Source organism: Microplitis demolitor, chromosome 9 (genome assembly GCF_026212275.2).
Source record: "Microplitis demolitor isolate Queensland-Clemson2020A chromosome 9, iyMicDemo2.1a, whole genome shotgun sequence".
Taxonomy (NCBI): Eukaryota; Metazoa; Arthropoda; class Insecta; order Hymenoptera; family Braconidae; genus Microplitis; species Microplitis demolitor.
Window position 1 is genome coordinate 19,544,246 of NC_068553.1, and position 11,881 is coordinate 19,556,126.

Sequence of the window (11,881 nt, forward strand, 5' to 3'; positions counted from 1 at the left end):
CTGACTCATCATCGAGAGCAGTCATAGCTAATTGACATAAACGCGTTCTTTATAGGATTGTTGCATTTTATAATAATTATATTAAAATTACACACGGATATGCCATTGTTTTTATCATAAATTCATCACTTTATTATTTATATTTATATATAATAATTAATAGCCAATATTTATTTAAATAAAATTATTAAAAAAATGTTGTTTTTAAATTTATTAGGTAAATGGTAACGGTGTATTATCATTCATAAGATCAATGCAGAGATTTTTCAATATAGCTTTTCCACTGGATGATCCAGTTATTGCACCGTTGTACACTCACGTTGACACAAAAGGATCTGGTAAAATTTTCTATGGTGAAACGAACAATCCTGAAATCCTCTCACGCGCTAGCGGAATGGTTCGCGCTGCTTTCAAAAATATCACTGATTTTATGCCTACCCACGTTTTCTTAACAACTTGGGTTGACGTCGGCTACTTCAATGAAAAATACGACAAGGTTATTACCTCGAAAATATTAATTTTCATTCAACAATAATAAATTATAAGATTAAATAAGACATTTATTGCTTTTCCTTTTCCTTTTCCTTTTTATTATTATATACAATAAAAGTAATTTAAATTTTTATTTATTGAAAAAAATAGGTCAATACGTACCAAGTCGCTATAGCTTCGAATGGTACGCATTCATTTGCTGAACTTCTTTATCCAAATGATGGAATACAGTGGATACAAGGGGAATCTCATCCTAATGGTTTGCCAGATGCTAGAGCACAAGCTGGATTTATGAGTGAAGGAAGAATGTATACATTGAAAGGATCTGGTACTGATCAAATTCAAAATATTGATAAGTATGTTATTATTATTATTATTATTATTATAAATATTTTAGAAAATATTGATATTTTAAGTATATATAATTAATTTTTTTTGTACAGATGGTCAAATATTAATCGTCCGGGTCAATGGATATTTCAAATAGGACCAATAGCTGATGGAAAAAATATTAAAGTACCAGATAACATTGAAAGTATGTAAATTTTTATTATACTATTATCTATTATCTTTTTAATTTTTAATATATTGTCTCAATAGTTAATCATTTTAATTGTAAAACTATATCTATATAATTTAATAATAAATATTTATTTTTCTTTACTAACTTATGTAAACGTGCAACACGCGCGTCAAGCGTTTACTAATTTATTTACAGGATCAAATGAACCTACTGACCAGACTTGTATGACTGGAGCAACAACTTGTCACAGTAAAGCCACGTGTATTGATTACGAGTACGGTTATTGTTGTAATTGCAAACCAGGATACTTTGGAAATGGGAAATTCTGCCAACCAAATGGTACCTATTGTTGTTATTATTTTTTTCTTTACACAAACTTTCACTTGTTTATTTTTCTATTATCATTTTCTTTTTTTTTACTATTCGTTTCATTTCTTCTCACAGAAATATATACTATTATTCTGCTTTTTTTTTTTTTTTCTTTTTTTTCGTATTATAAAGTACTCAAAAGCAAAAGCTGCGAAATGGGTCGTTGACGCTTTTGGGAAAGATAAAAATAAAAATAAAAGAAAAAAAAAAAGGCTTTTGTAGATTTTTATCAAAGATAGTAACTTTTTTTTTTTTTTTTTTTTTTTTTTTTTTTTTTTGCTCCTGGAATAAGAGCCGTAAGGCTTAACAAAGTACAAAGTATAAAGATAAGACTGAAAATTAACTGTGATATTTTTCACTTTTTTTTTTTTTCAATTACAATTATTTAGTTTTAAAAAAAGAAAAAAAAAAAAAAAACTATTATAAAAGTTTATGAATAATAAGATTATTTAATGGAAACTAGATTTACCATTACGAGTTATTGGCCGTATTTCCGGAAAAATAAATGGTGAAGAATTTTCAGCGCGAGATCTTCAATGCTATGTACAAACTAAAGACGGTAGAACTTATACAGCTTTATCACGAATACCAGATAATATTGGACATAATATGCAATTATTGAGTACACTTGGTGGTATTATTGGATGGCTTTTTGCAAAGCCTATTGGTAAAATTAAAAATGGTTATCAACTGACCGGTAATAATAATTATTATTATTATTTTTTATTTTATAACACAATTAATATTTTTTAAAATTATAATTATAATTATTATTGTTATTATTTAGGTGGTTTATTCAATCACTCAGCAGAATTAGTATTTAGTAATACAGGTGATCGTGTATTGATAAAAAGTATTTATTTGGGATTAGATGTGTTTGGGCAATTAAAAATGGAAGCTGATATTCAGGGTACATTACCCGAATTACCAAATGACGCTAAAGTTGATTATGGAGATCATGATGAACTATATACACGAAGTCTAAGAGGTAGTATTAGATCCCACAGCAATCGTGTTTATAAATTGAATGGTGATAAAACTGAATATCCATTTACTTTGGATCAATCAATAATGTATCACGATTGTCCTTATGATCCTGAACAACAATCTGATGAAACAACGCGACTTAAATTTTCACGTGGACTTACAACTTATGAATCACGTGAGGGAATTTTAAGATTTGCTATGAATACTAAAATAACACCACTTGAAGAGGAAGATCCTTGTATTAGAGGACGTGAAACTTGCAGTCAACACAGTTCTTGTGTTGTTGATGCTGATGATTTTAGATGTGTATGTAATTCTGGTTATCAACAACTTTATCAACAAGACGGTAGTTCATCTTGTGTTGATATTAATGAATGTACTGCTGGTTATCATGTATGTTCATCTGATGCACAATGTATTAATAATGAGGGTGGACATACTTGTCAATGTCGTCCTGGTTTTTCTGGTGACGGTAGAATTTGTGAAAGTAAGTTTTATTTTTTCTGATAATAATAATTTTTTAAATTAATTTAACTATTTTTAAATATTAGAATTAGCTACGTGTGAGGATACACGTTGCGGTGATTACGAACAATGTACGGTAGTTAATGGAATACCAACGTGTTCATGCGTTCCAGGTTTTATAAACGACAGACCTGGATTACCTTGTTATCCAGCAAATGGTGACATACTTAAACTTAATTTTCAAATATAACCCCCTAATAATAATAATAATAATAATAATATTAATAATTAATTACTTGAATTATAGACCCATGTAATTTAGCAAATAATTGCTCACCCCAAGGAGTGTGTACATACGATACAGATAAACAAACTCATATATGCATATGTTTACCTGGTTACGTTGGTAAAGTATAATTAACCATTTAAATAATAATAATTTATTATTATAATAAATATGTATGATGGATAATACGATGTACAGGTGATGGATATACGTGTTATGTAAAATCTCAAGTAACTAGTATGACAGAAAAATCACCATCATCACCAACATCATCATCAATATCACCACGCTGTGACAATGAAGGAATGTGTTGGTGTCTACCAGGTTACGAATTTCGTGATGACAACTGTTATAAATCGGATAAGTATCAACCAGATTCAACTCATTCATCAAATAATGATCGTAAGTTTATTTTAAAAAAGTCACAAAAAAATATAACGCAGGGAATATTAAACATTAAAGCTTACAATATTTAACAATCAAGCATTAATTAATTAATTAATTAAATAATTAATTATTTTTCTGCTCGAAAATTGCATCGTGAATTTTAGTGGTCGCTCAGCCACTTCCAGAATGCTTAAAGGACAACTGCATTTGTCCCTGGGGATACGATTACCAACAGCTGGATGACAGTTGCGTCCCTAAACCAGGATACAACTACGAGACGATGGGTCCCTCAGGATCCCAATGTACGCATGACTTGCTTGGCTTAATATCTACTGAATTTAACATACATACATATAGGCATATAGTATAGTTAACTATATACCAGTTAGCTAAATGTCTAGTCTAACTAGATCTATATATATTTACAACAATCTGCATGGTGCATACTATATGAATATAATAAGATTTCAGTTTAATTTAAAAATATTATAAATATTTTAAAAATGCTTATGGGATTTTTTAATTTTAATAATATTTATATATTGATTTGATAAAAAAAAATTCTTGTGCTTAATTAAAATTTTAGTATATAATTAATTAAATAAATTTTATATGAGAATGATTTAACAAACGTAATTGCATTTTGGCCATGTTATGTACAGTATCATGCAATGTGGTCAACACTTGTCATCCATACGCTCAATGTATATTTATAAAAGACACTGAGGAATACGAATGTCGTTGTAATCCCGGATACGAAGGTGATGGAATTGAATGTGTAAAAACAGGTTTGTCATAATTAATTACTTTATTTATTTATTTAATTGTTTGTTTGTTTGTTTGTTTGTTTGCTTATTTTAAAGCATTTGATTAATTTTAATTTATTAATTAACAATGCTTGACTAATTTTAATAAAACAGATGTATCTTGTTTGGATATTGATATTTGTGATCCAAATGCATCTTGTCGTCCCGATGAACCAGTTGCCAAATGTGTCTGCAATCCTGGATATGAAGGAGATGGTTCTACATGCACACTCATTGGTTTAACATCATTATATATTTTTTTTTTCTATTTTTTTTCTGTTATATATTAATATTTAATTGATAATAAATTGAATTTAGATGAATGTAATGACCACTCGGAATGTGATACGGACGAAAGATGTTCATATAATCCAACCAAGTCTCGTTATGAATGTACTTGCAATCCAGGATTTAATATGGTTAATGGTCGATGTGTGGTAGCCGATTGTTCAACCAATCCTTCATTGTGTCATGCAAATGGACAGTGCATTAATCGTGATGGTGATTATAAATGTGTTTGTATTAATGGTTTTCACGGTGATGGAATTAATCAGTGTACGGAAGATCATATTGGTTGTGATGTTCTCAATAATTGTGGAAATAATGCAGTCTGTGGTTACAATCAAACATCAACCAATTATGCTTGTGTTTGTTTACCTGTAAGTATTATTATTACTATTATTGTTAAAAAAAAAAAAAAAAAAAAAAAAAAAAATCATAATAATAATAATAATAATAATAATTGTTTGTGTATTAAATGATAGGGATATTATGGAGATGGATTTAATTGTATACCACAAACATCATGCCGTAAAGAACCAAGTTTATGTTCAGGTGATGCAACATGTGTTGTTGTAGGTGGTAGTGATTACGCATGTGTATGCAACGAAGGATTTATCGGTGATGGATTAAACTGTAAAACAAAATCTAAACACGAGTCAAATTTTTTGTTAGTTAATCAAGGAATGGCAACACTTAAAATTCCATATTATCCAACAAACGTTAATCCAGGTACACCAATTAATTTGGATTATGCTCAGATGGCAATAGCTATTGATATCGATTGTGCTGGTGGTAACGTATACACCAGTGATATAACTGGTAACAAAATAACTAAATTATCTTACAATGGATCACACATTGAGAAATTTATAACCGGTGTTAGTAGCCCTGAAGGTATATCTATTGATTGGGTATCACGTAATATATTTTGGACAGATTCTGGCAAAGGTACTGTTGAAGTTGCACATTTAGGTACCAAAAAAAGAAAAGTTATTATTTCTGACGGTTTAGTTAATCCAAGAGGTATTGCTGTACATCCTTATCGAGGGTTTGTTAATTATTATTATTATTATTATATAAATTTATATATTATAAACAACAATAAATGAATTTTTTTTTTATTATTATTATTTAAAATAATAGAAAAATATTTTGGTCTGATTGGAATCGTGTTATGCCAAAATTAGAGTGGGCTAATGAAGACGGTACAGGGCGTGAATTATTTTTGAATGGTGACCAAGTACAATTGCCGAATTCATTATGTATTGATTGGGCTACTGATGAATTATGTTGGACTGATGCTGGAACATTTACAATTAGTACGTTCAGTATATTTATATTTATACATTTATTATTATTATTATTATTATTATTATTATTATTATTATTATTATTGCGTTTTTCATAATTTATTTATTGTTTTTTGTTAAGGTTGTACTCCAATTGACCATAAATCAGTACGTATCGTAGCTAAAGATTTATCTTATCCGTTTGGATTGGCAATATCAGAAGATAATTATTATTGGACTGATTGGAAAACGTAATTTAAAATAAATATTATTATAATAATTATTATTATTATTATTATATTTTTGTTAATTTTTTGTTATAGACATAAAATAGAAGTAATATCAAAAACAACAGGTCTAAATGAAAATTCATTATCGATACCACCTGGTGGTAGTGGTAAATTATATGGAATAGTTGCTGTTCCTGAATCATGTCCACGAGGTAAAATTATTAGCATACCAATTATACATGTATATTTATTTTATATAGCTTCCTTTCAATTTATATATTGTATAAAATGTAACTAAAAATTTTTTTTTATAGTTTCAAATGTTTGTCAATATGAAAATGGAAGATGCCACAAAGATCAGCTTTGTTTACCAGACGGTCAAGGTGGCCGAACATGTGCATGTGCAGATGACAGTACTGGACCATGTACTGAATCCCGTTATCCGTCGTAGTCTATAATATGTATCGATCTAAGTATATAATAAAATTTTTTTTTATTTTTCTTTTCTTTTTTTTCTTACTATTGCCTTGCATTATTTATCCATAAATTTAAAAAATTATTATTTTACTAATTTAAACCTACCGTTATCTAAAATATATATAAAATACATATAATTTATATATCATCATCATATTCGCGATCATTATTATTATCATCATTATTATAATTATTATTAATATTATTATTACATAAAAACTCTTTGTAACTCTTGTTTTGTATTTTTTATCATTGTGGTATCGTTTTATGTTATTTAATAAATAATAAATAAAAAAACAAAAAAATATTATTGATTTATTTTCCTTTAGATGGAGGTATAATCCCATTAATTTCCATAAGTTGTTTTAATTTGAATTTTTGAATTTTTCCACTTGTAGTTTTTGGAAATTCTTCAACAAAATGAATATATCGTGGTATTTTGAAATGAGATATTTTACCTTTAGCATATAATTTAATGTCATTCAAAGTAATTTTTTTTTTATTATTTTTTAATCGAATGCAGGCACAGATTTCTTCACCATAAACATCATCATGTACACCAAATACTTGTGCTTCTATTATATCATTGTGTGATTCTAAAAATCCTTCAATTTCCTATACATAAAATTTTTATTTAATTTGTAACTATTAATAAATTATATAAATATAAATCTATATTAAATAAATTACCTTTGGAAAAATATTTTCACCCCCACGAATAATGATATCTTTTAATCTCCCAACAACTTCACCATATCCATTGGCATGTAATATAAATTTATCACCACTTTTCAACCAACCAGCTTCATCTATTGTCTTTGATGTATTTTCTGGATCATTCCAATAACCTATCATTGTAGAATAACCACGAGTCCAAAGTTCTCCAGGTGTACCAATAGGTATCGTTTGTCCATTTTCATCTACTACCTATTAATTTATTATTATTTTTATAAGATAAATAATAAATAATAATAATTATTATTAATATCACCTTTGCTTCAATATGATCATGAAGACGCCCTACAGTGTAATCAGTTAATTCATGTGGATCTTCAGGTACTGTATGAAAAACAACTGCTGTATTTTCCGTAAGACCATAAATTATCTATAAAAAATATTATATAATTTTTATAAAATAATATATTTTTTATGGATTTCCATTGGTTTAATAAATATAATATTGATTAAATATACAAATGAAACTGAATATTTATCTTTAAAATAATTTTATGCACATAAATTCCCGCTCTTTCGAAAGATATGTGCATAGATAACAACAATGAGTAGTTAAAGTTGTTAGAGACTAGAGAGTCATTGACCTGGTGAGATATATATTCAAGGAATCGAGGTATAAACTCTAAACTGGCTATATCGAGAGATCGAAACTTGGTCAAATCTTTATTTTTTATTACATACAACAACTAAAATTACTGATTATTATTATTATTATTATTATTATTATATTTTTACCGTTGGTTTATCTACTTTAAATGTATTGCGAATTTTTTTCATCAATTCAGGTGATACTATTGCACCACCAGTTGTTGTTAAATGCAATGATGAAATTCGAGCTTGTAATTTTTCCTGCATATCCAACATATTTACCTATTTTAAAATTATTTATTTTTTATTTGTTTGTTAATCTTAATAATTAAAATAATATATTTTATAATCAGTCTTCCCACTCACCCACATTGTTGGAGTTCCATAAGCAACAGTACATTTTTCATTAACAATTGTTTCAATTGAATTTTTTGGATTAAATATTGGCGATTCAAGTACAAATGTCATACCAGCGTAAAAACCAGCCATACATCCATGTATCATACCAAATGCATGAAAAAATGGTACATTTAAACAAACTTTATGATGAATATTATTATTTATCAATCCGGCTCTTTCTACTATCTAAATTATTTTTTAAATATTTTTATAAAATACAGTTATTTATTTATTTATTTTTAAATAAATCAGGGATGATTACCTGACGTCCGTTATTAACAAAAGATCTGTGTGATAATAAGGGTGCCTTAGGATAACCTGTAGTGCCAGAAGTAAATTGAATATTACAACCGTCATAGGGTGAAATTTCATTTTGAGTTGCTTTAATTCCCTCAATTTCAACATTTGTAGCAAGAGATTCAATATCTGAGAACCTATATGTTCCTCTGTATAATCAATTAATCATTATACATCGAATTTTACATTAAAAAGATCATTTTATTTTATTATTTTTCCAAATCTTATATAACAATAATTAATTCCCAGAATATAAAAACTTTGAATTTAAACGTAATTAATCACTTTGGCTATTAACCTAATTACATAAAGTTTATGCAAATAATACAGACAATTTAACCCAATGAACTCAATTTTTTAAATCAATATATTAAAAAAAAAAAAAAAAAAAATAATCAATAACTGATTTTTTTTTCTTTTTTCATTATTGAATTTAAATAATAAAACTTACTTTATTGAATTATCTGTCCATAAAATAATGTTTTTTAATGAAGGACATGTATTTTTTGCATCAATTAACATTTTTCCATAGTCTTGTGTACGAAATTTATCAGGGGCAATAACAGTATTAACTTGAACTTTATTTAAACAATAATTTAATTCATTTTGTTGATAAGCTGGATTAATACCAACCATGATACATCCAGCTCGTGATATTGCGATAAATGCAAGTAACCATTGGTAATCATTTGGACCCCATACGCCTACACGATCACCGTATTTTAAATTTAATTTTTTTAATCCTGCTGCTAATTTATCCGCACGTTCAAGTACTTGATTGTATGTTAAGCGAATATTATTTTGATGAACTGATACAACACATTCACGATTTTTAAATTCTTTACATGCTTTTTCAAATAATTTTCCTACTGTGATATCAATAATAGGTAATTTTCCAGGATAAAAACGATATGATGATGATGAATCAATATTATTTTCTGTACTATTTAATCTTATTGATGTATAATATTTTATTATACTTACAGAATTTCGTGATTTATTTCTAAAAGAATATATATAAAAGTTAATTTTTATAAAAAAAGAGATTTTTTTTTTTTTTTTCCAGAAATTACCGCTACAATTAATTACAAAATACTTTATATAATTCAATATATAATTTTGATAAATATAAAAATTTAAATTACAATAGTTTAAAAAAATGATTTAATTTATCTGTTTACCTCAAATATTGTCTACTTAAAAACATAATTTTCTTTATTTATAATTTAGTATACAATATCATCAATAACATTAAAACTTTTATTATTATTTTATTTTTAAATATTCATTACAATTGTTCACAAGTAAAGACAAAACATAACTGAGAGATTTTATATAATAATTATGTAGATTGAAGCAAAATAATAACGTTAAAGTGGGAACATACACAATAATGTAGATAATATTTATATTTTCATTTGTAAATAAATAAAATTATCTATTTATACATGATTGAAGAATTGTATATATTTCAATATTGTAAGTAAATATTATATATAGGAAAAAAAAAGAAACAAAAAAAAAAAGTAATTTAGCGCATAACATAGATAAACTAAAGATACTCTACTAAACTAGCTGTTGAGTAGAGTAGATAAGTAATATAAAACGATTGCGAGTCCAAGGCTAGTGTCAACGAAAGATGTAATGTCCAAAAGTAGTATGCTGAGGAATCGTAGTTAACAAATAAATCACTGACTAAAACTACTTTGTTAAATAAGATTTATTATTATAAGTTTTAATAGTTAGGGTAGACAATAAACGATAATAGAGACAATACAACGTTAGATGTCTACAATTGTTTAATGTCCATTTAAGTATTATACATAAAACATAATATATATTAACTGCAATGCGGATAAATTATAATTTTATTATGTACAACACACCTTTTAAATTACACATTATAATTAAATCATCAATTTATAATTTTATTAAATAATAATACAATTTACTCTTTAAGTCTTTAGATTTAAAAAGTCAATGAGATAATAAGTGAGTCAGCTTGATGACCTTGTAACATTGTAGCAGCATTTTATCTCATATAATATTTTATTCTTATTTTATTTACTTAATAATTATTGTAATATTCTGTAATATAATAATTGCAAAAAAAATCTGTGATAATTGGAACATGAGATTATTTTTATTCATAATAATAATTTTATCACTTAATGTATTATAAATTATAATGTAAAATTAGTATATATATTGTGATGTTAATTTAAAAAAAAATTCATTATTGTATATAAATTGTATGAAATGTACAATAACTTTTGTTCAAACTAAACTATTAACAATTAACAAGTAAACATAATAATAATAATAATAATAATAATAATAATAATAATAATTGCAAAAAATAATAACAAGTATAAGAAGACGAGTATCGGCAATTAAATTGCTTGATGGTTTGACTTGGTTTTATCCTTTAACACATAAAATTATTTTTTAAATAGCGTGCCTACTTGCCTACTTGCCCGTTACCGGAAGTCGCGTGTCAGCATAGGGGGGGGGGGGGGGGGGGGTTTAAACCCTTCTTATATTCACCCTTACTTACACTTAGCTATTTATCTGTCTCTCTGTCTCTCTGTCTTTCTGTTTCTTTGTCCGTGTTATATGTGTTATTATGTGTCTTAAATTTCACCTATAAACACCACTCACTCTGAGATTACAGAGTCGAATCAAAACGTCTTTGTGTGTTGGTGAATTATTGCTGGTGGGTGGCTACTATATACTGTTGGTGGTTATTCTGTATTTTCTATTGCTTTAGTACTATAGTCATTTACTACCTTTACCCTAACGTCCCTAACAAACCTCAGCAGTAAGATTCTGATTGGTCGATTCTGCCCACAAACAACCTTCTAAAGCCACCCTCTTTTGTCGCGTAACTTCTTTAAGTTGTTCAAACTCTTCAGTGTGTTTTTAGTTTCTACTGTGTACAGTAGTGTACTAGTGTACTACCTTTTAATCTTTTATTTTTATATCCGTATTAATATAACCAATATATTTTTAATTCATTTTAATTATTTGTGATTTATTTAAATACAATAATGTATATTTATAAATCAAATTTAACTTTTGCTTATTATTTAAATAATTTAAAAATAATTATTGTTTAATTTATAATAAAAATTTTTTTATTAAAAAATGATTAAGTATTGTGACAACTGTAATATAACCGTGAAAAATATGTACAAAATAATAGTATGAGTAGTAATAATAAAAAAACAGGTGGTGGTGGTGGTGGTGGTGGTGGAGGTGGGGGTGGT

General features: G+C 26.7%; 2 protein-coding genes across 5 annotated transcripts in view; one reads left to right on the forward strand and one right to left on the reverse strand.

Moving 5' to 3' along the window:
- The window catches only part of LOC103575977 (nidogen), an 8,833-nt gene extending 2,215 nt beyond the window's left edge, over positions 1-6,618 (forward strand). Inside the window, exons 2-19 of one of the 3 annotated variants that reach the window (XM_014444015.1) lie at positions 218-496; positions 643-848; positions 936-1,027; positions 1,190-1,354; positions 1,848-2,081; positions 2,172-2,858; positions 2,923-3,054; positions 3,144-3,242; positions 3,321-3,524; positions 3,674-3,811; positions 4,172-4,297; positions 4,430-4,552; positions 4,634-4,974; positions 5,080-5,645; positions 5,741-5,916; positions 6,029-6,137; positions 6,210-6,328; positions 6,431-6,618. In XM_014444015.1, the coding sequence (XP_014299501.1) occupies positions 218-496; positions 643-848; positions 936-1,027; positions 1,190-1,354; positions 1,848-2,081; positions 2,172-2,858; positions 2,923-3,054; positions 3,144-3,242; positions 3,321-3,524; positions 3,674-3,811; positions 4,172-4,297; positions 4,430-4,552; positions 4,634-4,974; positions 5,080-5,645; positions 5,741-5,916; positions 6,029-6,137; positions 6,210-6,328; positions 6,431-6,567 (3,933 nt within the window). In that variant the 3' untranslated portion in view covers positions 6,568-6,618. The remainder of the gene's footprint in view (positions 1-217; positions 497-642; positions 849-935; positions 1,028-1,189; positions 1,355-1,847; positions 2,082-2,171; positions 2,859-2,922; positions 3,055-3,143; positions 3,243-3,320; positions 3,525-3,673; positions 3,812-4,171; positions 4,298-4,429; positions 4,553-4,633; positions 4,975-5,079; positions 5,646-5,740; positions 5,917-6,028; positions 6,138-6,209; positions 6,329-6,430) is intronic. The other 2 variants (XM_008555989.2, XM_014444016.1) reach the window with 2 other exon arrangements.
- A 276-nt stretch (positions 6,619-6,894) lies between these two features.
- LOC103575983 (medium-chain acyl-CoA ligase ACSF2, mitochondrial) lies at positions 6,895-9,881 on the reverse strand. 2 transcript variants are annotated; one of them, XM_053741850.1, is made up of 8 exons: positions 9,794-9,881; positions 9,064-9,615; positions 8,578-8,749; positions 8,283-8,501; positions 8,064-8,198; positions 7,585-7,698; positions 7,284-7,520; positions 6,895-7,208 (listed from the first exon to the last, which is right to left on the reverse strand). In XM_053741850.1, exons 1-8 carry the CDS (start codon positions 9,817-9,819, stop codon positions 6,909-6,911), a joined length of 1,755 nt encoding a protein of 584 aa, XP_053597825.1. In that variant the 5' UTR covers positions 9,820-9,881; the 3' UTR covers positions 6,895-6,908. The 2 variants fall into 2 exon arrangements, with proteins under 2 accessions (XP_053597825.1, XP_008554217.1); XM_008555995.2 differs by having other exon boundaries at positions 8,578-8,761.
- Between the last annotated feature and the right edge of the window lie 2,000 nt (positions 9,882-11,881).

Bases quoted from the DNA above. Each gene is read 5' to 3' on its own strand.
- LOC103575983 (XM_008555995.2), bottom strand. From the start codon at position 9,819: ATGTTTTTAAGTAGACAATATTTGAG. The intron at 8,762-9,063 runs GTAAGTTTTATT...TTGATTATACAG, and splicing joins TGGACAGATAATTCAATAAA to AGGAACATATAGGTTCTCAG. The intron at 7,521-7,584 runs GTGATATTAATA...ATAAATTAATAG, and splicing joins ATGATCATATTGAAGCAAAG to GTAGTAGATGAAAATGGACA.